This window comes from Acinonyx jubatus, chromosome A1, assembly GCF_027475565.1.
Source record: "Acinonyx jubatus isolate Ajub_Pintada_27869175 chromosome A1, VMU_Ajub_asm_v1.0, whole genome shotgun sequence".
In the NCBI taxonomy this organism is placed as follows: domain Eukaryota; kingdom Metazoa; phylum Chordata; class Mammalia; order Carnivora; family Felidae; genus Acinonyx; species Acinonyx jubatus.
Window position 1 is genome coordinate 68,643,389 of NC_069380.1, and position 26,590 is coordinate 68,669,978.

Here is a 26,590-nt window from a genome sequence, read left to right on the forward strand (position 1 = left end):
AATACGTATCCCAAGTCAGTTATAACTAGTCAAAACACAGGTCAAAAAAGGATTTGACAGAAACTATTTACTTAGATGCAGTACTGAGGAACACATTTATAAGCAGCATATAAAGGTATAAAAATCCTTTCAGCACCAAACATCAACACACGGCTGATTAGAAAAGCCCCAATCACTACTTCATGCTGAGAGCCTACTGTTTACTCTCCTAGCTGCATGTTTTCCCTTCTGGCTCACATCCTATCCTGCCCCCACCTCCAGGACTCATCACTCGCAGCGGGGTCTGTGGTAATTCCTGATCCTGTGCTGGAACCAGAGGAAGCGAGCGGATCAGCACCAGACAGGGAGGGCCAATCACACGCTGCAGTGAACAGGCCAACCACGCAGATTCCAAAAACTGATGGGCTAATAGTGCTGCTTTTCACTCATCTTTAACAATTTTTTTTTCCCCACCAACGCATCTATCACCTATTGCCATTTTTCACCATGGTTAGACAATATATGGTTATTTTGGAGACTGGACATCAAAATAACTTAAGCCTGTGCTGGGGTGATAGGTCTATAGATGTTTTTCTTTTTCCATCACTTCCCTGCACCCCCCCCCCAAAGTATTTTCCAGTATGTACTGCTTTTGAGGCCATAAAAAGGGAAAAGTCATTTACAAGAGAATACAGACACCGGCCTCTCAGGGTCTACAGGATATTTCAGTTAACAGGCAAGTCAATTTCTCCAGCCTCATTTACATTCTTCACCACAATCTACAATCCAGATACATAGGTCTCTCCGTTCCCACACTGGACTTGGGTCGAACATCCCTCCCTCATCTCTAAGGGGTCTGTGAAGCCTTCCCCAGCTCGCTCTGACATTCCTCACTCAGCTCCCTGCGCCCCTGCTCCCTGTTAGAGCTACCTGCCCAGTACTGCAATTACTCATGGGAGATACCAATTATTTAGCACTGGGCACAACTACAGCAATAACCAAATGAATGAATACACACAAGGGACATGGAACACGGACTATGTCTTTACACAAGTCCAATCCATTTGCTAACATGCCATCACCATAACCTTATACACAAAGGGCGGGGGGGGGGGGGGGGGGGCCAAGGGAGAAAGATTAATGTTCTCCAGCCCAAGCCCCTGCTCAGTGTTGAAAGCAAAGGCTTCCTTATGGGAGAGCAGAGTTATCTCCCATGGCACATCTTCTAGGTCTCAAGGCTTCTTAAATAAACCAAGCTACCCTACTTCACCTTAAAAATAACAGTAATAAGGCTCTTAAGACACATGGGTAACCATGACCTAATAATGTCGTACTTAGATTATGAACCAAGATCAACATAAGACGTCCTATATGTACGTCCTCTGTGTACAAACACATTCAGGACACCTAAGGAGTCTGGACAAATGACAAGCAGTCAAAGATACGGGTTCAAGAGGTCATTACGTTAAACAAGGTTCTAGACATATACATAAAACGAATAAAAATTTTAATTCATTAACTAATAAAACTTTGGTCCAGTAAGATGAAGATCCCAGGAAGGTAGGTGCATGCTATCCTTGGCCCAACCAGACCTTCCTTTGAACAACAGGGAGTGTACCAAAAATGAAAGTGATGGGAACAGAACCACCCACCGGGGCTGTGCGCTCCTTTCTGGAATGCAAAGGCTGATGGAGAAAATGCCTGGATGGACACCTGAGGAAGACTGGAAGGGGCCCATGGAAAAAAAACCAAGTAAGTTTGTGTATCAGGAGAGCAGAGTAACCACAAAGCCCCTCCAAGAGCACAGAGCACCCGGCCAGGGGGCCAGGCCAGCCTCTGAGAAGGGAGGCAGTCACTGGAAGAGGATCTGTAAATCAGGCATTGTTCCAGACAAAAGCTGCTAGCCCAGAGCCACAACTACTGGGAGGGAACTAATGTCATGTTATCCCCCAAGGCCCCAGACTCAGACATAGAGATTAGCCTTATCTGCACTTTCCACACCTCCTGGGTCAACAAATCTGGGAAGCCAAGTTCACATAAATGTAATTTTCGCACATGATTTCCAGTTGAGAGGTGTTGGCTATGACCCAGGCAAATGAAAGAATTCACTTCTGACAAGCCAGAGTAAGAGGTATAGTGAAAGGTTAGGGAGAAGAGTGGCATCTACGTTCTCAAGCTCCCCAGCCAAGCGGGCGTCCCCAGAGCTGGAGACCAGTATCTTTAAATCTACCTAAGAACACCGGGACACCTACTGATCAGATAAGGGCATCTGAAGATCAGGATAAGAACTCCAGGGGAAGAAAGGTGGCAAAGCTTTATGATGCAGTAAAACCTCTGCTGCCAGAGGCCACATCTTGGGCAAAAGTCCAGAGTGGCCCTGCAAGAGGAAGAAAGAGAGGAAGGGGAAGGTCCTGGATAACCAGGCCACTCCCTGAGGAAAAAATGTGAAGTGACCAGTGATGGGTGTCTTAATACTGAAAATACAAGAACTGAATCCAGAGTCACAAGCGCCGTGATTGATCAGCTCATTTACTAGAAAGGAAGAGAAGAAAGCCATCAGTGTGGTGTAATCAGATGAGTTCAGAAACTTGGGTTCTGGTCCCTACCAAAATCTAGACTTACGAACTCCGATAAAAGGGCCTCAGCCTAAAATAGAGAGAGAGGACTGGTCAAGCCCTAAAATGCTATGACGCCATCAGCAAAGGTGGCTGCAGAGAGGACTCTGGATGGAGGGAATCCATCCACAGGGCAAAAAGCACAATGAAGCCCACAGAGCTCTGTTACGCTAGGGGTTGAAAACCCACCAGTCACCTTCCGGCCAGTGGCTACCAAAGCCATCGGCATGACCATGGCAGTCACAGCCACCACCACAACTTAAAAGTGAGAAAGCCAGGTGGGTCCCTGCCATGCTAGAAGCAGGTACACCTGCCACACTGATACAACATCTGCTCTTTAAACAGCTGACGGCTCCCACCGATGCCCAGAGGGCTGGAAAGAAGGTTCTGTGCCTAGGAAAAGTCTACTGTCTGCTGACAAGACTCCCATTTTAAAAAGACGAAAACAACGCCTGGCATGTAAATGTATGTGAGTTAAATATTTGTTTTCCTAGAAACCGTTCAAAAGAACCAATTAATTCTCTGTGGACCGTGTGACGATTATTCTGTGTACAACCTGAGAATGAGCAACCTGGGGGAGAGGGGAGTTAAATCAAAGATTCCCGAGGCAAGGTGCCTAGGATTTATAGTCTAAACTAGGAAGTTTAAGAAAGTTGAAGGTACCAGGGAAAACAGAACCCAGGAAAAACTGGGAGAGGACGTTTGACAGGTAAAAAAGGTGGAAAAGAAGAATTATGGTTTGCCTCCTGTTGGGAAGGAGCCTCTGAGAATAAATGATCCTAACTAAGAATTAAAAATAATGAGAGGAAGAATCTGTAGCACTAACTAAAAGCATATTCTTTCCACACTCTGGTCTTAACATTTTTATGAACTCTCCATTTCTTTCGTGGGAGCCTCCTTCTATGCTTGTCCCTTAACTATGCTTAGGGCTCTGTCCAGGGCCCCCTTCCCTTATCCACTCCCGCTCAGGCTTCGAGCACCACCCATAGACAGACAATCCCCACCCCTCTCTGTGGACCCATATGCCTGGGCCGTCTCAGGAGGCCTGAACCCATTCTGGCCACCTTGGTCCTCTGTTCTGCCATACCTACCTTCCAATGGGCTCCTTCTCTGGTCCCCACCACCATCGAGCACACATTGTTTAAGCCAAAAAAAAAAAAAAAAAAACTCAGTAACTGTGGGCTGGATAAATAAAGGGTATTAAACGATGTAGGAGACAGAGATGAAATCTGTTTCTAACCGAGGTCAGAGAGAACTACCTTCACGTCCTGCTTCAAGGAACCTGCTTTAGTCCACCTGGAAGAGCTGTGAGGTTGGGTCACAAAACACAACTCTCTGGACCCAGAAAACAGGAAGAGTCGGCCCTTACCTTGGAGTCGTAGGCTGACTGCTTAATGACTTCAGGCGCCATCCAGAAGGGGGTGCCCACGAAGGTGTTTCTTTTGATCTGGGTATCTGTCAGCTGCCCCGCCACCCCGAAATCGGCCAGCTTCACCTCTCCGTGTTCAGAGAGCAGAACGTTGGCAGCTGCAAAAACAGACCCCAAGACACCTCCTGACGCTCTGTGCTGCTCGGCTTTACCCGTTAGTGCTTCCGGAACATGTACAGTCTCTTGTCTTCGAGATCTCGTGCTCAACGCGGGCAGGATCGGTGGGATCCCCCTCAAAGCTGCCCCACCCCACCCCAGGCAGGTTGAAGGCACTCCTTGAACACGTGCAGGACAACCTCCCTTTGAGAAGAAGTACAAGCTTCCCCTGTACTGGGCCTTTCCACCCGCCTTAGGATTTCAGAGGCATGGAAAGCAACATGTTTTCTTACCTTTAATATCTCTATGAATTTTCTTCTCCGAATGCAAATAATCAAGTCCTTTCAGTATTTCTCTTAATATAGTAGCAATCTGAGTTTCATCTAAAGGGCCAGGTTCTAACTAGTAAAAAAAAAGAGTTATTAAAGTTACTCAAATGATCATTTTAGGAGAAGTTTGAGATGATCAAACACAGTCAATACCCATGTTAAATGAACAATATTCAAATCTAAAAACATCTTCACTCCAGGGGTGCCTAGGTGGCTCAGCCGGTTAAGTGTCCGACTCTTGGTTTTGACTCAGGTCATGACCTCATGGTTTGTGGGTTCGAGTCCCGCGTCGGGCTCTGTGCAGGCAACTGGGAACCTACTTGGGATTCTCTGTCTCCCTCTCTCTCTGCCCCTCCCCTGCTCTCTCAAAATAAGTAAATAAACATTTTTTAAAAAATCAAATAAAAATTTCTTCACTCCAAATAGCCATTTTGCCTGAACAATTAAAACCTATTTAAAAGACCCCTCCCCCAAAAAGTAAAGAAAGCAGCAAAGAAAAAGAGTTTGCCAATTAAAGCAAATCTGGCTAAGAATCGAAGCAGGGCCAGTGAGAAAGCCTATGGTCAGCCCAGTCGTGCCAACAAGCTAAGCTTGGGAGGGACTTCAGTCCAGAGACCAAAGCCTGGGAGCTCACAGTTAGGGTACCCCATCCTAACACATACCATGGTCATCACCACGCCCGTGGTCGTGGCCTGGGGGCCGACTGCCGTCTGAGGCTACACATGCACCAGAACTTTCCAAATCTGAAGTTTTTTTAAATGTGTATTTATTTTTTAGAGAGAGAGATCAAGCATGAGCGGGGAAGAGGCAGAGAAAGGGAGACACACAGAACCTGAATCAGGCTTCAGGCTCTGGGCTGTCAGCACAGAGGCCAGCGTGGGGCTTGAACTCACACACCTTGAGATCATGACCTGAGCCGAAGTCAGACACTTAACCAACTGAGCCACAGAGGCGAGGCGCCCCTCCAATCTGAATTTTAAGACCTGGGGGAAGAGAGCTGAAAAGGGCTCAATTCCAGTGATGCGGGATATTTTTTTTTGGGGGGTCACATAATAAATATATTAGTCTATTATTCCAAATAAGATATAATCGCCTCTGAAAACCTTTACTGTGAGAAACTCAAAAGAATTAATACTGATGCCTTAAAATTATAATTGTATGAAGATGTAAGGAAGAAATGCCAAATTCATATATCCTCTGTTAAAAGGGAAAATTAGGTTCTAGAGTGCAGCTCAGACAAGGTAAATAGTCCACCATTACTTCAGAGCAGGGAATTCAACCACACCTAATAGTTCCACAAATCAGCACAACAATCTAACACTCCCTACAGGACCAATAATGGTGCCATCAGAGAGAGGGACAGAATTCTCATGATTTATGTTAATTTTTTATCCATATGATAATCCTCAGAATCACATTTTAGATCTGACAGGGATGCTATCATCACCCAAATCCTCACACTTCGTGGAAGGAAGCCACCACCCCGTGACCATCCCTGCGTAAATTTTAAAAAGACAGATGAGCTATACAGGATCAGACCTGTAAATACAAAGAACAAACTAGTGACTGCCGGAGGAGGGAAGTGCTGGGCAAGACAGTGAAGGGGCAAGGGAGGGACAGGATTCCAGGTGTGGAATGAATGTATGCCACAAGGATAAAAGCCACGGCGCAGGGAACGCACTCAGTGGTGTTGCGACAGTGATGTACTTTGCCAGATGATGGCCACACGTGTGGGGAGTACAGCATATGGAACACGCTGGTCAAATCGCTATGATGTACGCCTGAAACTAACGTAACATCGTGTGTCAACTACACTCAAAAAAACAAAACCAAAAACAAAAACAGTGGGGCGCCTGGGTGGTTCAGTCAGTTGAGGGTCTGATTCTTGATTTCGGCTCAGGTCATGAGCTCAGGGTTCATGGGATCAAGCCCTGTGTTGGGGTCTGTGCTGACAGCATGGAGCCTGCTTGGAACGGTCTCTCTGTCTCTCTCTCTCTCTCTCTCTCTCTCTCCCCCTCCCTCCCTCAAAATAAATAACCTTAAAAATAACAAAAAACTAAAAAAACTAAAAAAAGGTGAAGGAATTCTAAAGCTGACAGATTCACTCAAAAAAAAAAAAAAAAAAAAAAAAAGGCACAGAGAGGAAGAGATGTGCTTTAATCCAAAGGGAAGGGCAGCTAAGACCCTCTCTAGAGCAGCATTCCAACAGACACACGTACCCTTTCTCAGACAGGCCTACTTGTGTGTCTCAGGGCCTTTGCCAGATGATGGTGACCGAACAGCTGTTAGATGGCACCCAAGATGGGGGCAAGCGAGGCTCCCCATTTCCCTTCATGACGGCTGGACTCCCACTGGCGCTGCTTTCCAGCCATCGGGCGAGCTGGGCCGCCCCTGCTGCAGGCCCCGCTGGGGGCTCCGGGAACCCCCCTTGTGTGCATGAAAGAGGGAAGGTGGGGGGCAGCCGGGCTGCCTCTCCTAACCCGCGGGCCTCAGGGGACTCTGGCAGTGGCAGCCGCGTGCCGGGACCGAGCCGTCCCCCTCGGCAGTCCCCCGTGCACAATACACGAGTAGGACGACGCGCCGGTCGCTCTGGTCCTACCACGTGTTACACGCTTGGAGGTCACACTCGTGGGTCAACTAACCTGCCAAGGAGGATCCCAATCTCCTTTTTTTATTTTATTTTCCTTTATTTTGAGAGAGTGAGTGAGAGTGAGGGAGGGGCAGAGAGAGAGAATCCCAAGCCGGCTCTGCACTGTTAAGCACAGAGCCCGATGTGGGGCTCAATCTCAGGACCATGAGAACATGACCTGAGCTTAAATCAAGAGTCGGCGGCTTAAGAGACCGAGCCACTGAGGTGCCCCCAATTTCTAATTACGATTGCCAAAGATTACCTCAGACGAAGGTAGCATGCTGCATACTTTGTTCCATGGAACCTAATTTCCCCCCACAATTATCTGGCCAAGAGTCTTATTTTCAAGAAATACACATCAGAACTACTGTTCCAAAGAACACAATCTGAAAACCCTGCCTGGTCTGTCTTCTCCACATATATTTGAGTCTTCACAGGTCAGAGACATTTTTAAGACTCAAAAAGAGGAAAAGGCACTTTTCTGGTAACCCGGGAGAACAGGGCAGGGAAGGCAGGGCTGCTGGCCCGGAATGCACCGGAATGCACAAGGGTAACCCAGTCCTGCAAAACCCCACCTCAGAGCATGGGTTCCATTCCCTCCTCCCGCAGGTATCTACCCAAGCAGGTAATCAGTAACATTTGGTGCCACTTGGAGGTAACCACCACCTCCCTTCTGTTATCAAGTCTCAGGAAAGAAACAGCAAAGCCGCCTGGTGTCACCACCAAGGGGAGATAAGAAGAACAGAGATTTCTTATTTAATTTCTAATTTAAAAATCTTCCCCTGAATCATTAGGAGCTGGCTCTCTGATTAATGTGTGTCTGGCCATGCCCTTTTAAATCTGACCTAAACACTACCCACCAATGATTTATATGCCATGGGCGGGGGGCAGTGGGGGAAGGGGACAAAGAGAGACAGTCTATTTACAGGGAGAGGATCGATGGATGGTGTCAAAGTTCGCTGTAAAAGGTATTCGGCTGTTCTCTGCACCAGAGTTCTTCACTGGTGGGGAAGACCCGGCTAAGTTCTCAGAGTCCTAGATTAGCACCCTCCACCATTAACGTGTCCAAGCAATATAAACAAGGTGCTCTCTCTCATTAGGAGGACTGCGCACTCCTCACATAATCTTTATAAAAGAAAGACTCCCAGGAAAAAACTCTGGGAGTCTCATCTCTGGGTGACTTTGAACTCCCTCTCCCCCAGGTCTGTTCTCCCCTCTCCACTCTAACAGAGATGATTTGCCAGGCACACGGCCACCCAACAAGGCCACACGTGCCAGCTCCTGCAGCAGCTCAGCAGGCTTGGCCGGGTGACTAAGTTCTCACCCGTGGAATATGCACAGAAGCGACTGCCCCTTCCTGGTCTTGGCCCTGAAAACACTGGCAGCCAGAGAAGACAGTGACCGAAGACACAGGAAGCCATGGGTAACAGATGGCAGAGCTACCCTCCAGGGCAGGGCCCCGATGACCATGTGGACTGGGGCCCAGTGACCCCACATGTGGGACGGAAAGAGAGTTGACCCTTGAACAAAGTAGGGGTTTAGGGGCACCGGCCCCGGCATAGTTGAAAATCGGCATACAGCTTTGGTCTCCCCAAAATCTTAACTACTGTTGCCTGGAAGCCTTAATAATAACATACAGTCTCTTAACACGCATTTTGTATGTTCTGTGTATCATGTACTATATTCTTACAATAAAATAAGCCAGAGAAAATGGTAGTAAAAAAAATCGTAAGGAAGAGAAAACACATTTACAGTACTGTCCTGTCTAGGAAGAAAAATCGGCATGTAAGTGGACATGTGCAGTTAAAACCCATGTTGTTAAAAGGTCAACTGTACTTTTCTCTCTTGTGTGAGATGCTGTTTGGGGACCACTACAACAGCAGCTCGGCCTAACACTAATGAATACACCATCTGATCGTTTAAAACCATGTTGCATGGGGTGCCTGGGTGGCTCAATCAGTCGAGGGTCCGACTTCAGCTCAGGACAGGATCTCACGGTTCATGGGTTCGAGCCCCGCATCAGGCTCTCTGCTGTCTGCACAGAGTCTGCTTAGGATCCTCTGTCCCCACCTCTCCCTGCCCCACCCCCGCTTGTGCTCACTCACAAATAAATATTTAAAAAATTAAAGTAAAATAAAATCATGTTGCATATTCATTTTTAAGTTTGTCAAATATCTCTGCCTGATTGAGTGACTACTTTGTGGAGCACAGTTCCTTCTTCATTAGACTCCAAGCACATCCCTGATGCTCTCCTGCAGCACAGACTGACCTAACCACCTACAGATCTTCTGGGCTCTGGCCATCCGGACCTAATCCTCACACCAATCCTCCCAATCCACCCCAGCTGGCTTTCTTCCCCTGATGGCACTTTCCCACGTACAATATAACAAGCCATCTTCTCCCATTAGAACACGGCTCGTGTCAGTGGGACTGCCTTCTGCCTCGTCCACTGCACTAACTCCCAGGGGCTAGCACAACGCCTGACATGTGGCAGGCACACAACAAATATTATCTGAACGAAAAATGAATTCACTCGAAACCTATCCCGTTTTAAGTTACAAAGTCTTTAACTGCATGATACCCATTACATTCACAAGTCACGGCACCCCAGAAGAAGATGGAGCTTGAGAAATTATCTACATTTACTGGTTTTCAAACTAGAACCCAGCGTTTTCTCACAGTGGCTTCTAGGGCTTCCATCAGGACATGATCTATCAGGACATGATCTCACGGTTCATGGGTTTGAGCCCCACATCAGACTCACTGCTGTCTGCGCAGAGTCTGCTTAGGATCCTACAAACATTTAATTTCAATTTATTATTTAATTATCTTTCAAATTAAAAAAAATTCAACAGGTTGAACACTTTCACACATATGCATTCAAAATAAAACCTATGCCTATTTTACTCTAACATTCATGACTCTTAAAAACTAAGCTAGGGGCTCCTGGGCAGCGCAGTCGGTTAAGCATCCGACTTCAGCCAGGTCACGATCTCGCGGTCCGTGAGTTCGAGCCCCGTGTCAGGCTCTGGGCTGATGGCTCAGAGCCTGGAGCCTGTTTCCGATTCTGTGTCTCCCTCTCTCTGCCCCTCCCCCGTTCATGCTCTGTCTCTCTCTGTCCCAAAAATAAATAAACGTTGAAAAAAAAATTTAAAAAAAAAAAACAAAAAAAAACTAAGCTACATTGGGGACACCTGGCTGGCTCAGTGGGAAGAGCATGCGACTCGATCTCAGAGTTGTGAGTTCGAGCCCTACACTGGGTGTAGAGGTTACTAAAAATAATAATAATAACCATAAACTTAAAAAAAACTAAGCCATATTATGTCTAATACTATTCTTCATGCCAGATACCATATTTTACTGCTCTAACAGGTTAAAATCAATTGCATTTTTTTTCAAAAGTCAAAAAGGATGCATCCCCAGGAAAGAGGAAGAGAAGTCTCCAAGGGACACACATGCTCCAACAGCATCAGTTTATTTTCCACCAGATACAGAGATGCCCAGGCAAAGACAACAGGACCGGGAGTTCATGCACGGGCCAGCCTCTCAGTAATTCACAAAGAGCAGATGTGTTAACAAAAGCTGAAGTAATGAAGCCTTTCGGTTGTGTCCTTTAATTTGTCTCATCCACAAAGCCCAAGATTTACTAATAGGCCGTGCTGCAGACTAGAAATCTCAGCCTGGTCTTGAAGCCACCATCTTTAGCCTGGGGCAAAGTCACTTTCCTCTCTTGGGCCCCCTCTGAATGTACAGAACAGCAAGAGAGGATCAGGTCTGCAGTTCTCTTGGGCTCCGACAGCTGACGCTGCTGGTATGTCAGGGCTCAGTGGCCTGGACCTGAGGAAGCCCTCTCAGCACCCAGACAGCTCCCTACCTACATCCAAAACACCCCACTTCCCGCCAGGGAACATCCAGGCAATTCTTTGTCCCGCATCCTGACCTGGAGCCGGCCTCTACCTGGAACCTCAATTCCAGAATTAAAAGCCAGCCCCCCAAAATTAACTATCAGACATGCTAAAAGGCAATCTTAAAGGCAGGTGGCCACCTTCCTGCCCCGGGCTAAAGTGTCATTAAGAGTCAACGCGAGGTGGGGTGCCTGGTGGCTCAGCTGGCTGGGCGTCCAGCTCTTGACTTCGATTAAGGCTCAGGTCATGATCTCGCAGTTTGTGGGTTTGAGCCCCCGAGTCAGGCGTGGAGCCTGCTTGGGATTCTCTCTCTCCGTCCCCCTCTGTCCGCCACCCCCCTCCCAACCCTCCTAACCCTGCTCACCCACACACTCTCTAAATAAATAAACTTAAAAAAAAAATACAATGAGAGAAATTTAACTAATATCTCCGAGCCTAAGTAAAAAGACCTGTTAACCACAATGCAGAGTAAAACAGCAAAAAACAAAATCTGCATACACACCAACATGCTCGTGGCCAAGAACAGGGAGGGGTTAACAGAGAGACAGCTGTATACCTGTGACTACACTGAAACCTTAGTTTTCATTAGTGTTAGGGACTGAACTGCGTGTCCACCCCTCTACCCAAAATTCAAATGCTGAAATCTGTCTCATATCATAAGACACCAGATCTGCCTGTGCCTTGACCTTGAACTTCCTAGCCTCCATAACTATGAGAAATCGATGTTTGCTGTTGAAGCCCCCCACCTGTGTAATTTGTTATGGCAGCCCAAGCGGACTCAGTTACTAAGCGCATGAAGAGACAAGAGGCATCTGGAGGGCAAAAGGTAAAGAAAGAGCCAGTAAGATCTTCATGCCCTGGGGTAGCACAGCCCTGTCCTTGCCTGGTCTCCTTTCCCTCCACACACCCCACCTGTGGGGCTCCTCCGAAGTCACACATACATATATTAGCACTATGCCTCTTAACAGAAGAGAGACACTTAATAAAAGCTTAATTTTCCAGAGAAATGCCTCAAATCCATACATTCAGCTATACGGTATCAAACTGTATATGCTACAATATTCTCATTCTTAAAATCTTTTATAAACAAATAATAGACACTCTCAAAATAATCCTAATGGTTTTCAACATTCAAAAAAATAGTTCTTGTATCCTATTATTAAAGTATCCTCATCTTTGTAGGTTGGGGACATGCCAACAGCAAGGGGATACGAGAAAGGTACAATAAAGTAAGAGGGACAGGAAGGACATGTGGGGTCAGGGAAGGCCACAAGCTTTGCCACTGGACACAACAAGGCCCAAAGTCCAGCTGTATTTGCTAGGTGGGACACCAAAGTTCTGAGTGTTTCCATTTGCCCATCAATTAAAATGAGATGATTAGGGATGTCCAACAAAGGGTGCCTGGTTCTTGTCACCAGGACCATTAATGTGGAAGGTGGATGACAGTTTGCTGGGACTGATACTACAGGAGATTTTTAATTTTTTTTTTTTTTTTTTTTAGAGAGAGAGCACACAAGAGAATCTTAAGCAGGCTGCTCGCTGAGCATAACTCAACTCCATGACCCATGAGATCATGACCTGAGCCAAAATCAAGAGACAGACCCTCAACCAACTGGGCCACCCAGGAGCCCTAATATAGGAGATATTTTTTAAATGGAGAACTCTATACCTCCTTCCAATTGTAATGTCTAAAATTTCACAGACTTCAAATTTCCAAAGACAGTTACCACTAAATAAAGTCAATTACCATGGCCTTAAAAATGAATAAACCAGAGCATGGAGAGACCAGAACTGCCATCCTGAAGGTCTCCATATTGGAGGGAAGAGTCCTTGCAAACAATTTCATGTATGTCACAAACGAGATGCACTCAAGGTAACGGTAAATCTAATTACACAAAATGAGAAAATTTTCTACATTCCTGTAGTATTTCCCAAAAGAGTCAAAAATGAAAAGCTCTTTGTATCATGTGTGAATTTATGGAAAAGATGCAAAGCAAGTAAAAACAGTTTATCTGGCTCTTCTATTGCTTTTCTCATTTTAACAGAATTGTTGATATCACATTAAATTTTCTTCTTGCGGGGCACCTGGGTGGCTCAGGCAGTTAAACATCTGACTCTTGATTTCAGGTCAGGTCACGATCTTGCGGTTTGTGGGTTCGAGCCCCAAGTCAGACTCTGCACCAACAGTGCGAAACCTGCTTGGGATTTTCTCTCTCCCTCCTCTCTGCCCCTCCCCTGCTCTCTCCCTTCAAAATAAATAAACATTAAAAAAAAATCTTCTGGAAACTTCCTTTTGAACACTACTCTGACCAATTGCTTTTATGGTTTATAACATTATGTGATATTGTAAAATTGGGTACGTAATACCTTTGGAGATACATCATGTTTTAGAGGCTTACCTTCCCCCAAAACTACTAACTCCTACTCCCACTGTAAAAAAGAAATCTTTTAACCACAGGACATCTCTTTCCTTAGTGGATAAAACCTATGTAAGACTGTAACCCCTGACACACAGCTTCTTCCGGCAATCCCTCTGAGGGCAGCGAGAACGGCAGACCCATCATCCCCCAAGCGTCCACCAGACAGGACCCACCTACTAACACTAAAATGGTAGATGAGGCCTGTCCCAGAAACTACCACTCACCCAAAAATCAGCCCTTCCAGGACAGGTAAGAAAAGAGTGCCACGGACACAGGTGTCACTGTGCGACCACAGTGGGGACGAGATGTCAAGTGCTAAAACCACTGTGTCCATTTTTTAAAAACTTGTATTGCATACACTGTGTTTCAAGGACAACCTACGCAATACTTATGATTCACTAGTTATTTGTAAGCACCTTGTCAGAGGCCAACATGTGACCATGTTCTACCAAGAGAAGCAAGCTGAAGACCACGGCTGGGAAGTCAACCCATCGCTAGATTCCACTATCTTGCACATGGGCTGGCACCCACTACTGGCACGGGAGGTCCAGGCCAGGCAGGGGACAAGACCAAGGGTGCGGGGCCGGCTCCGCCATCCACACGCAGTGAGCGCTAGCAAGGGCTCTGAGTGTGCACTCCTGCCTGGTCTGGCCACGGCTCCGACACGTGACACTGTTCTGTGATCATCCTCCTCTGCCTGCCTGTCTTACTCCTGAAATCAATTTTTTTAAGTTTTCAAATTCCTGATTCTAATTAATTATATGAAAATGTGACACACATATTTTGGAAGCTAAACTACCATCTGAAATAAGGAAGAGCAATGGGGTATCAGCTCCACAGAAGTTAAAACCAGTTCTGGAAGACAAGCTAACAAACTGTTCTTATGTAAGATAATGACAAGCAAAATCCTTCACGACTTCCATGGACGAATGCACTGGCTTCCCAGGAAACAACACAACTGGCTTCAAAAGCAGACCTTAAATCTTCAGTAATGTTATTAGAAGCAGAAATATATGTTATAAGGATATATATTGGTCCCTTTTTCATGCAACTGAAGGGGGAAACTGAAACGGATAAAAACAATCATCTCTACAGCCCAGATTTAGTGAGAAGAACTCATGCGTGTTTAGGCGTCAGGTGTGATACTTACTAGATCTAGTGCAGAGCCTCCACCAAGGTATTCCATTATTATCCACAATTTAGTGTCCTACAGAAAAAAAGAAAACAAAAAAAGGAAATGATTTTTCAAAAGCAAAACTAGAAAAGATTTTAAATAACCTCAGGATATTTTTCACTGTTATCTTAGAACTGGAAAATTTCATAAATGCGTAACAGCAAGAAAGCGCGTGCACGTGAGTCCCGTGCAGGGAAAAAGCCCTCCCAGTGCAGACGGGGGCGGGGCTGGCCCAGTTCATCCCGGCCTGCGGCAGCCACACAGAAGCAGCAGGTTCAGGGCCTACTGAACCAGAATCTCTCAAGGAGCGGATGGAAGGCACGGCGGTCAGAGTAGGGGGCTCCCCTTCTAAAGAACCTCAGGTGGTGATCCTCAAGAACAGCTGGATGTGGGGATCAGGGACCGCAGCGTCACACGTGGCACACCCCAGTGTCAGCTAGGAGGCGCCCGGAGCATGCAGCCGCGGGAACAGGTCCCTGCCCTCTCTCTGCCTGAAGCTCTGGGATGTGCAGGGCCCAGGTTCCCTGGGAGCTGAGCAAAGGTGAGGACTCCTGGGGGGAAGTGGAGGACGGACAGCAGTGCAGTCTTTCATCCACCCCCTTGAAAGGCAGCCAATTTCCGACAGCCCAAAGGCTACCGTAATCTTCAGGGAGCTTTCCAGGAAAGCAGGCCCCAGCCTAATGCTTGTGTCTGTGTCCTCACCACTGTCCATTCCGTGACTTTTCCCTTTGTCTCTCCTGAAGCCACTAGGCCCCCATGACTTCTAGAGTTTGTTTGTTGGTTTTTAAGTAGGCTTCACACCCAGCGCGAATCCCAACACAGGACTTGAACTCACAATCCTGAGATCAAGGCCTGGCCTGAGATCAAGAGGCAGACACTTAACCTACTGAGCCACCCAGGTGCCCCCAGAGTTCTTTTTTTAAACACAAATCCTAAAGCGATACTCACTTGAAAACCAACAAGTAAGCCAATTTCCACACCGCACTTGGGATAGGGAGCATCCGTGAGGTGGTGAGGAGCCCCCCGGGCTCGGGGACAATCCAGACCAGGGTGTGGGTCCTGAGCCCTCCTACAACCTGAGGGACCCAGGCAGATATTTCCTCTCCAAGCCTCTGCTGTCAACAGTGGCTGACCCACAGCCAGCAGGCAGGCAAGAAGGCCCCCTAGTGATGTGGATACTGGTCACGGCTCTGGTGGCGAGGAACCCGTGAGTGATTCTAGGGATGCGTGACCCAGCACAGCCCTTTCCCACCAGCGACCCCCAGTCCCACCGACGCCATCATTCAGTGGCCACCTTCCCTTGGATGCTCGTTCTCCACAGCTCCCATCCTGTGTTCAATCACTGTCCCTTTCTGTAGGCTGACTCCTCCCCCATGGTCCTGATGAGCCCTAAAAGCTGTGGGTTCTGCCTCGCTCCTCCCCTCCTGGCTAGAATTCCCAAACCAGAACCCCCAGCTGCTGGTTTCTCTTTCCCAGCAGAAGAGAAGGGTGCTAAGAAAAACTGTGCTACCTCCCCACCTGGATCAGGACAGAGATGCTGTGCATAGTATGAAAACCAGGGACGGAGTGAAGGACAAATATCCGGATACAGAGAAGCCCCTGGTGCAGGTGTAACTTGTGCCGCCTCGGGCAGCACACCCCACAGGCAGCATCATGCCTCCAATGCACGACGCTTACGCAACCCAAGACAGAAAAGGTCTCTTAACCTGGCCCATCAGTCAGGATTCCCAATAATTTCTACCTCCACCAACCCTAAAAGAAACTTTCAAAAGGGAGCAGTAAATGGATGAGCTGGGGGAAGGGTAAAACGGGCTTTGAGGGGTGCCTGGGTGACTCGGTCAGTTAGCGCCTGACTTCAGCTCAGGTCATGATCTCACAGCTGGTGAGTTCGAGCCCCGCATCAGGCTCTGTGCTGACAGCTCAGAGCCTGGAGCCCGCTTCGGATTCTGTGTCCCCCTCCCTCTCTGCCTCACCCTGCTCACACTCTGTCTCTCTCTCCTTCAAAAATAAACAAACATAAAAAAAAAGACGGGCTTTGAGAGTGGCGGGCAGGGCATACTCACTGCCTCTGGACTACAGCAGGGCTCTCTCATCCTCAGCATTCGAGGCTGGGTGAGCCGGTGGGGGCACGGTCCTGAGCCCTGGGGGTTGGTCAGCAGCATCCTTGCCCCTCTACCCACTAGAGGCCAACAGCACATCCCCAGTCCTGACAACCTAAAATGTCTCCAGACATCACCAATGTCTTCTGGGGGCCAAAACCACCCCCACTGAAAACCCCTGAACTACACGATCAATGTCAATAAGCCTGAAGTATGACTGGACCACCAACTCAATTAATTCTCTCCTTATTCTTAGCACAGCCAGTTTATAACCCTGAAACCTCCAGCTCGAAGGTTATCACTTACTCACTGCGAGGCATCGAAGCTTTCGAATTCTTCATCCAGAAAAAGATGGTAATAATCTGTTTCGAAATCTCACAATTCAACTGACAATATAATGAGATAATGAATGTGAAAGCACTTTGCAAAGTTCAAGGTACTAAACACATACAAAGTGCTATTAGCTTTATCAACACCATCGCCCATAAATGCCTTAAAATAACCTGGTAAAACCGAAAGAGCCCAATTAACAAGACTAAATAGTAGTTCTCTGCATGGGAGGATCTGAGCAAAATAAAATCTGCAACAATGATTCATACACATTCTACACCACAATGAAAAAAATAATAATTATTGCCCTACAAGCTCTGAAGCAAGGATGTCTAGGAAGGATGGTCGGCTCAAGGGACACACCTGACCCATTCTCTGTGATCAAGTGATCAAGCACTGTCACTGCCCAGATGTGGAATCACAGCCCTTCCAAACCATGACTTGTGGGGGGAAAAAATAAATCAGCTTCTTAAGACAAGAATGATTTTAATCAGAATAATTTCATTTTTTAAAACTCACCTCAAGGGGTACACGGGTGGCTCAATTCATTAAGCGTCCGACTCTTAGTTTCGGCTCAGGTCACGACCACACAGTTCATGAGTTCAAGCCCCATGTGGGGCTCTGTGCTGACAGTACAGACCCTGCCTGGGATTGTCTCTCCCTCTCTCCGCCCCTCCCCTGCTCATGTGCCCTTCCTTGCTCTCTCTCAAAATAAATAAATAAACTTTTAAAAACCACCTCAAAAAATGTAAATTATAAACGACCTTGTGATACAATTTTCTCCTAAACAAAAGAAAATGGTTCCTCTAATAAATTCAAGATTCAAAATTTAAAAGGTACCAGAACGTATACATTGAGAACTTTCCCTCTCACCCCTGGCCCCCAGCTGTCCAGCCTGTAACCTCAGAGAAATATTTTACCCAAATACCCATGAATTCTTTCTCCCCTTCTACGTAGATGGCAACATTCTATACACCGCTCTCTACCTTGCTTCTTCTTAGAGCATTCGCTATCTGTCCATCAAGAAATCCCCCTTGGGGCGCCTGGGTAGCTCAGTCGGTTAAGCATCTGACTCTTGGTTTCAACTCAGGACGTGATCTCACAGTGCATGGGTTCAAGCCCCGCATCGGGCTATGCACTGACAGCACAGAGCCTGCCTGAGATTCTCTCTCTCCCTCTCTCTCTCCTCTGTCCCTCTTCTGCTCTCTCTGCCTCTCAAAATAAATCAACTTAAAAAAAAGAAATTCCTCTTTTCTTAAACCATAACTAACGCATGCCATAGTGACAACATTGAGTTGTTTCCAGTCTTTTGCTGTCATGAGCCAAGCGTTAAGAAGAACCCTAACATGCTGTCATTTTGAGAAGTTCCTGGAAGGCAAATTTTGAGATCAAAGGAATCCCCTAGAATTTCACCAAATAATGACAAATTACAATTCAAAGAACCTGTCTCAGTTTATAATGCCTCCAACAACAAAGGAGTACTAATTTCTTCCTTCCTTTGCCAATTAGGTGTAATGTTTTTCTGTCATTGTTATAAACTGAATTTTGCTCTCCTCCCCAAATTCATATGCTGAAGCCCTAAGCCCCAGGACCTCAGATCTGTAATGCTGAGCCCTGAACAACACAGGGACTGAGGACACTGCCACCCTCCCACACACCCTCCTGAAGTCATGAATCCACCTCAAAAACCTCACTCCTAACAGCCTGCTGCTAACTAGAAGCCTTACCAGGAACATGAACAGTCAACTAACTGTTGACTATTAATAACAGTCATAACATAACATGTATGTTACATGTAGTACACACTGCAGTCTTACAATAAAGCTAGAGAAAAGGTTATTTGGGCAATAAATTTACAGAACTGTAAAAACTCTGCCTGTAAGCAGACCTCAGCAGTTCAAAGGGTCAACTCTATTTGGAGACTGGGTATTTAGACAGGTAATGAAGTTAAAAATCAAGTCATTAGGGTGGGCCCTAATCCAATTGTGACTGGCGCCCTTCTAAGACAGGACACAGGTGCACACGGTGTGAAGAAGGGAGAAGTCAGGTGTCTACAAGGCAGGAGAGAGGCCTCAGAGGGGACCAATCCTGCCAATTGATGCCCTGAAATCAGACTTGCAGCCTCCAGAACTGCAAGGAAATACATTTTTCTGCTGAAGGCACCGGGGCTGTGCTACTTTGTTAGGGCAGCCCTAGAAAATGAAGACAGAATCCTAAGTAGGAAAAATAAAAAAGGAGAGTTTCTTTTACTGTGGCTTGAACACATTCATATACTGAAGAGCCACGTATTATTTTCTTTTCTGTGAACCATCTATTCATATCCTTTGTCCATTTTTCTACTGGGTTTCCGACTTTTTTTCAGATGTAGTAACTTTTAACATATTAGGGAAATTAGCCTCTCATAATGAGCCGCAAACACAGCACTTTCCTCATTTGGCTTTGAGTCTGCTTTAGGCAGTTTCTGCTTGCAGAAAGTAATTTGGTGTCAACACAACATCAAGCTTGCTCGGAACTGTTTGTAACCACTTCCTAAGCATCTGATCAGTGACCTAGCTGGTCCCCACACTGAGGGCTCCCCATGTTAACAACCCTCAGATACCCAGAAAAAAGGTTAAAACAAGGCAGTGAAGGGGTGGACCCCGCTCAGCTAACAGGATTTTTACAGCAGGAATTCTAAAACGAACTTCTGCTCTGCACCTGCACTGCATTCAGAGGCCTCCAGATCCATGAGCCATAATAAAGGCTGAGCCCAAAGACATCAACAACACAGCAGGTTTTATTAAAACAACCTGGGGTCAGGGCGCCTGGGTGGCTCAGTCGGTTAAGCATCCAGCTCTCGGTGTCCGCTCAGGTCATGATCTCACGCTTCATGAGTTTGAGCCCTGAGTCCCACTCTGGGTTGGCAGCTGGGAGCCTGCTTGAGATTCTCTCTCTCTCTCTCTCTCTCTCTCTCTCTCTCTCTCTCTCTCTCTCTCTCTCTCTCTCTCTCTCTCTCTCTCCTGCTCTCTCTGCCCCTCCCTGGCTCACATGCATGTGTTTTCTTTCTCTGGCATCTAATAAATAAACTTTAAAAAAGTGGGAGTCACAGAACACACAGGATTGAGAATATGGTTTTTAAAGCAAAGGCACCCTCCTTGCTAAGATGGTGTGCATGAACACAGAATGGTGAGAGAGGATCTGAATCCTGCCTCTGACCCTTACCAGCACTATGACCCTGAGTCCAGTCCCCCGGCTGCTGTGAGACTCTATTTCCCCATCTGCACATCCAGTCTTGGAGGGGTGTGCCTGGTACATAATCTGTGCCCCCACATTTTAGCTATTGTTACCACAGTAACTTCAGAGTGCCCCCACTTCAACCACACCCACTGGGAGGCTGTGAAACTGGCATCTAAGTCCAAGCCCTACCTTGCTTTAGACATTCATGCCACCTTCCAGTGGTACTCAAGGTTCAGAGCACGGCACCTGACCTCAAAGCTCATGTAATTCTGCCTCTGCCTCATACATGCGAGTATTTCTTAAGTGATGCAGACACCTACCGTGCGCACGGTGTCACTGAGGAGGCACAAACGAGTTAGACCTGAGTTCTGACTTTAAGGAACTTTACATAACAGACAAGTGGGCAAATAACCATGATCAGACAGCCCGTGGTGTCTACCACAATAGAGACACGAGATGCGGTGGGATTTCGAGAGATGCCGCCTGCTTGGAATGAAAAGAAGGTTCTGATGGGATCCAGAAGAGAAGAGGTGCCTGCACTGCTCTGAAGGACTGTGACAGGTGACCCGGGGAAGGGGTGGCAGGGCGTGTATTTCCAGCAGGCACGGATGGGGAGGAGAAGTAGATGGTCAGGAACCAACAAGCGATCCTGTACCACTAAAGCCGCCCAGAATGAGGCCAACGTCCTTGAATGCCAGTTGACGGGAGTTTCGACTCATTTTAATAATGGGAAATCACCAAAACTTCTGGACAGCAGAAAATAACCAGCAACTACCTACACAACAATAAATGGAGAGAGAAGAAAAGAAAGATCAATCAGAGTGGAAGGTCAGGGCCAGACTTAATAGGCATTCTAGAAGTGTCACTGATGACCGTTCATCAAGAGCAAATCAAATGCTCCACCATTCTGAGCCCCGGTGAATGAGGGCTCCAGGAAGACACATGTCGGCAAGAGGACAACTAGGTGAACGGGGGAGGGAAGCAGAGACGGCCCTTCGCACTCCTGCGACGCTGGCGGGAAACTCTGGGAGACACGGCTGATCAGCAGCTGGCAATGCGGTTTTGAAGTTCAAGATGGAGACTGAGACCAGCAAAGAGGCGAGCATCAGCACAGAGCAAAGCAGTGTGTGGGGACCCACCCGGGCCCTGGAGCTGGTGTCAAGATTATTTGAAGCTGAAGAAGATTGCAGATTCAACACGTACAGAATGAAGGCTTCCCAGCTTTCCCTTACCTGACTGAGGCAGCAACTTCAGAGAAATGAGGCTGCCCTCAGAGTCCCTCTTTGGGGTGGGTCCGCTCTCAGGAGGGAGGAAGGGCATAAACCTACCACAAATCCCATAAAACCCAACTCTGGTCCTGACAGAGGAGGAAAGACTATTCATGTCTATAGAGAAACCTTATCGCAAACTTTCTTATCTCCTGTTTGCTCTTCTAAACACCCATAGTCCTTCCTAAATAAACCCACTGTCCTCCCCACCCCCACTTTTCCTACAAAGTCAGCTCTATGAGCCGCCACCTCCAATCACTTAATGTGCACGCACTTATAAACCTCCTTCTCCTGTGAATCTGTCCTTTACCACTTTGATTTGCGGTCTCCCTAGTCAAGAAGGGAGCAGCGGAAAGGGGTTTCTTCCCCACAAGTGAGACACTGCCAAATTTTTACCTGAAGGGCACTCAGAACACGGGCAAGCTACCCCAGTTCATAAAGTTCAGCCCCTACCCCCCTATTGCACTTTAGATAGTAAACTGACCCTACCGTCATAGGAGAGTCCCTTGGGTCACTCAGGCCTTCAGTTCCCCCAGGTGATCATTATGAAAACCAGCCCAACTCGGTATAGGGCAGTATACCGGGAAGCATGCGGACTCTCCCATGACGTCCCCTTCATCCTCTGTGTGTACTCGAACACATCCCACTCAAGTGCAACATCTCAAATTTGCTTCAAGAGGGAAGAAGGTCTTGCATTTCCAAAACACAAGTTCTGTAGCAAATTGCTTCTGTCAATACTGTCTAGAGGCTGGCCGGATTAAAGGGGAGAGCAGGGACCAGCAGGAGGAAGTCTTCATGGAGGGAACAAGAAACACCTGTGAGGCGACACAGGACAGTTGCACAGGAAGTATACTGTAGGACAGAAAGCCTGTGATTTGCCTGGCTACAGCAGGACTGGAACAGCACCACCTGCTATGTATCTTAGGTACATTAGGCACTGTACTAGATGCGTTACATCATTTCCACCAGTTATCACCACCTTCCTACAAGGCACTTGTAGCTGGCTCCTGTTCTAGGAAAGGCGCAGGAGAACTTGCTGGATCCTAGCATGCAGCAGGCCCCGGGGCCCTCGCTTAGCCTCTCCACCTCGTGCTCCCTTCGTGAGCAGGACTCCCTTCCCTGCTCACCCGACATGATCACTGGCCATCACAGTGCAGTGGGAATCATTCACCACATCCATGGGGAGCACGAAGGGGTCATCTTGACGAGGACAGGGGAAGAGGAAAGAGAATCCAGGCTTCTCTCCTCCAGGCCCTAAAAGGAGGACAAAAGCAAGGAGGGTCCTCTAGTGTTGGAAACAAGAATGAACTGGGAGAAAGGCCCCTACACATAAATATTAACTAAAAATAAGGTTGCGCAATAAAACCAGAAACAGCACAAACAGAAAAAGAAAAAACAACAAATCAACTAAAAATTATTGGATCAAATCCTCAGATCAAAGGGAAAAAACAAACAAACAAACAAAACCACCACCACCACAAATATGCCAAAAATGATGTTGGAAACTACATACAGGCATCCCTCATTTTACGGCACTTCGCAGATACAGCAATCTCACAAACAGAAGGCCCGTGGGACCCTGCGTCCAGCAGGTCCATTGGCGCCATTTCTCCAACAGCATCTGCTCCCTCCATGTCTCTGTGTCACATTTTGGTAATGCTCGCAATCTTTCAAAATTTCTCATTATTACCGTTATTTCTTATGGGGGTCTGTGATCTGTGATGTTACCACTGTCATTGTTTTGGAGCATCAAACATTCCAACATAGGACAAGGAGCTCAGCAAGTGCATGTGGTGCGTTCTGACTGCTCCACTGACCTGCCATTTCCCGGTCTCCTCTGGCCTCCCCATTCCTTGAGACACGACAATATTGACATTAGGGCAATCCATAACCCTGCAACGGCCTCTAAGTGTTCAAATGAATGAAAGAGCCGTGCATTTCTCACTTTTAATCAAAAGCTAGAAATGATTAAGCTTAGTGAAGAAGGCATGTGAAAAGCCAAGACAGGCTTAAAGTTAGGTCTCTTGTCCCAGTGAGCCAACTCGTGAATGCAACAGAACCCTCTCGAAGGAAATTCAATGTGTTGCTCCAGTGAATACACAAATGATAAGAGGGCAAAACAGCCTTACTGCTGATCAGCAGTCTGGAGAAGGTTTGAGTGGTCCGGATAGAAGATCCAACCACAAACAACATTCCCATATTAAGCCAAAACCTCATCCGGAGCAAGGCCCTAACTCTCTTCAATTCGACAAGAACTGAAGAGGTAAGGCGGCTGCAGAAGCAAAGTCCGAAGCTAGCAGGGGGAAGTTCATGGGGTTTAAGGAAAGAGGCCGTCTCCATAAATGAAAGTACCGGGTGAAGCAGCAAGTGCGGACGTTGAAGCTGCACGTTATCCCGAACCCAGGCTAAGATCTCTACAGAAGGTGCTGCACCGAACAACAGATTTTCCATGTGGATGAAACAGCCTTCTATTGGAAGAAGATGCCACAATGGACCTTCATAGCTAGAGAGGAGAAGTCACTGCTGGCTTCAAAGGACAAGGTGACTCTCGTGTTAGGGGCTAATGTAGCTGATGACTTTAGAGTGAAGCCAGTGCTCACTGACTATTCCAAAAACAGGATTCTGAAAATTCTAGTGCCCTTAAGAAATTTGCTATCTACTCTGGCTGTCCTCTGTACATGGATCAACCAGGCCTGAGTGATAACACATCTGTTTAGAACGTGGTTCACTTTTGCCCACTGTTGACACCTACCTACCTACACACACACACACACACACACACACACACACACACACACACAATTCCTTTTAAAATATTACTGCTCACTGATGATGCACCTGGTCACCCAAGAGCTCTGATAGAGACGGACAGTGAGATTCATAGTATTTTCATGTTAGGTTAACAACATTCATTCTGGAAGCCATGGAATGGATCAAAGAGTCGTTCTGATTTTCAACTCTTAATAATCAAATACAGTTTGTAAGGTTGTAGATACCAGAGGTAGCAACTCCTCTCATGGATCTAGGCAAAGTAAACTGAAAACCTGGAAAGGATTCACCATTCTAGATGCCACTAAGAACATTCATGATTCATGGGAAGAAGTCAAAATTACCAACACAAACTGGAGTTTGGAAGAAGTGGATTCCAACCCTCATGGATGACACTGTGGGTTCAAGACTTGAGGGGAGGGAGTCACTGCAGATGTGATGGAAACAGCAAGAGAACCAGAACTGAAAGAGGAGCCCGAAGAAGGAAAGGAATTGCTGCCATCTCATTTAACGGATGAGGGGTTGGTTTTCATGGAGGAGCAAAGAACGTGGTTTCTTGAATCTATTCCTGATGAAAATGCTGTGAGGACTGCTGAAATGACAACAGAGGATTTAGGATAGTATGTGGTTGACAAAGCAGCATGATTTGAGAGGCAAATTTCCAAATTTCCAATTAGGTAAAATACTATTAAACAGCATGGCGTGCTACAAACAAATCGTTCGTAAAAGGAAGAGTCAATCAATGCAACAAACTCCAATGTTGTTTTAAAAAACTGCGACAGCCACCCCAACCTGCAGCAACTGCCACCCTGATCAGTGAGCAGTCATCAACACCATCAAATTCGAGGTAAGACCATCCACGAACAAAAACATTACAGCTTGCTGAAAACCCAGAAGATGGTTAGTGTTTATTAGCAATAAAGTATTTTTCTAATTTTTTTAATGTTAATTTTTGAGAGAGAGAGACAGAGAGAGAGACAGAGAGAGAGAGACAGAGAGAGAGAGACAGAGAGAGAGAGAGAGAGAGAGAGAGAGCGCGCCCGAGCGTGCAAGCAGGGGAGGGGTAGAGAGAAAGGACACAGAAACTAAAAAAGGCCCCAGGCTCTGAGCTGTCAGCACAGAGCCCAACGCAGGGCTTGCACCCACAAACCGTGAGATCATGACCTGAGCTGAAGTCAGACACCCGACCGACTTAGCCACCCAGATGTCCGCAAAGTCTTTTTAAATTAAAGTGTAGCATGTTGCTTTTTTAGACATGATGCTATTATGGCACACTTAGTAGACTACGGTATAAACATAACATTTTTTGAAGCCTAACTTTTACATGCACTTGCAAACCAAAAAAATGCATTCAACTACCTTTACTGCGGTATTTGCTTTATTGCAGTGGTCTGGAACCAAACCCGCAGCATCTCTGAGGTATGCCTGGACACCGAAAGCTATACAATACAGCCAAAAATTTACTCAGAGGAAAACCCAACAGCACAATATATTTTCATTACCAAGCAAAAAAATTAAAAAAAAAAAAAGAAAGAATATTGAAAGTGTTCAACCCACAAACCAGAAAGGAAAAACATTAACCTAAGAAAGGCAAAGAATAAAGCTAAAGATACATGTATAATCAATGGAAAATAGTAGAATGAGAAATTATTTTTTAAATGACAGTTAACTTCCAATTACTGTAATCAAGAAAAAAGTTCACACTAATTTGCAAATATAACAATAAAGAAAGAAAATTATAGACAAAAAAATATTTTGAGAGAGAGCACAAGCAGGGCAGGAGCAGAGAGAGAAAAAGAGAGAGAGAGAGCAAATCCCAAGCAGGCTCCACACCATTAGCGCAGAACCCGACGTGGGGCACCATCTCACAAACCGTGAAATTTATGACCTGAGCCGAAATCAAGTTGGACACTCGACTGACTGAGCCATCCAGGCACCCCAGACAAAATGTTTTAAATGCAAATAAAACACATCAAAATATTTCATGATAGCAAATTTGAAAATGTGCAATGAGAAAGATCATTTCTTTGTATGAATTAAAATTTACTCAAGAAAGAACAAGAACAGGGCATCTGGGTGGTTCAGTCAATTAAAGTCCAACTTCAGTTCAGATCATTATGTCACAGTTTTTGGGTTCAAGCCCCGCATCGGGCTCTGTGCTGACAGCTCAGAGCCTGGAGCCTGCTTCAGATTCTGTGCCTGCCTGCCTGCCTGCCGCGCGTGCTCGCTCTCGCTCTCACTCTCTCTCTCTCAAAAACAAATAAATGTTAAAAAATAATTAAAAAAAAAAAAGAACAAGAACTACAGGCAGAAAGTTGGGGGGGGTGGGGAG

General features: G+C 46.5%; 1 protein-coding gene across 4 annotated transcripts in view; it reads right to left on the reverse strand.

The window, feature by feature from the left end:
- STK24 (serine/threonine kinase 24) overlaps positions 1 to 26,590 on the reverse strand; it is a 121,559-nt gene that overhangs the window by 19,546 nt on the left and 75,423 nt on the right. For all 4 annotated transcript variants that reach the window (XM_053217320.1, XM_027065126.2, XM_053217329.1 and 1 more), the window contains exons 3-5: positions 14,553 to 14,609; positions 4,413 to 4,521; positions 3,964 to 4,121 (exon numbers count right to left, since the gene is read on the reverse strand). In XM_053217320.1, coding sequence (XP_053073295.1) covers positions 3,964 to 4,121; positions 4,413 to 4,521; positions 14,553 to 14,609 — 324 coding nt within the window. The remainder of the gene's footprint in view (positions 1 to 3,963; positions 4,122 to 4,412; positions 4,522 to 14,552; positions 14,610 to 26,590) is intronic.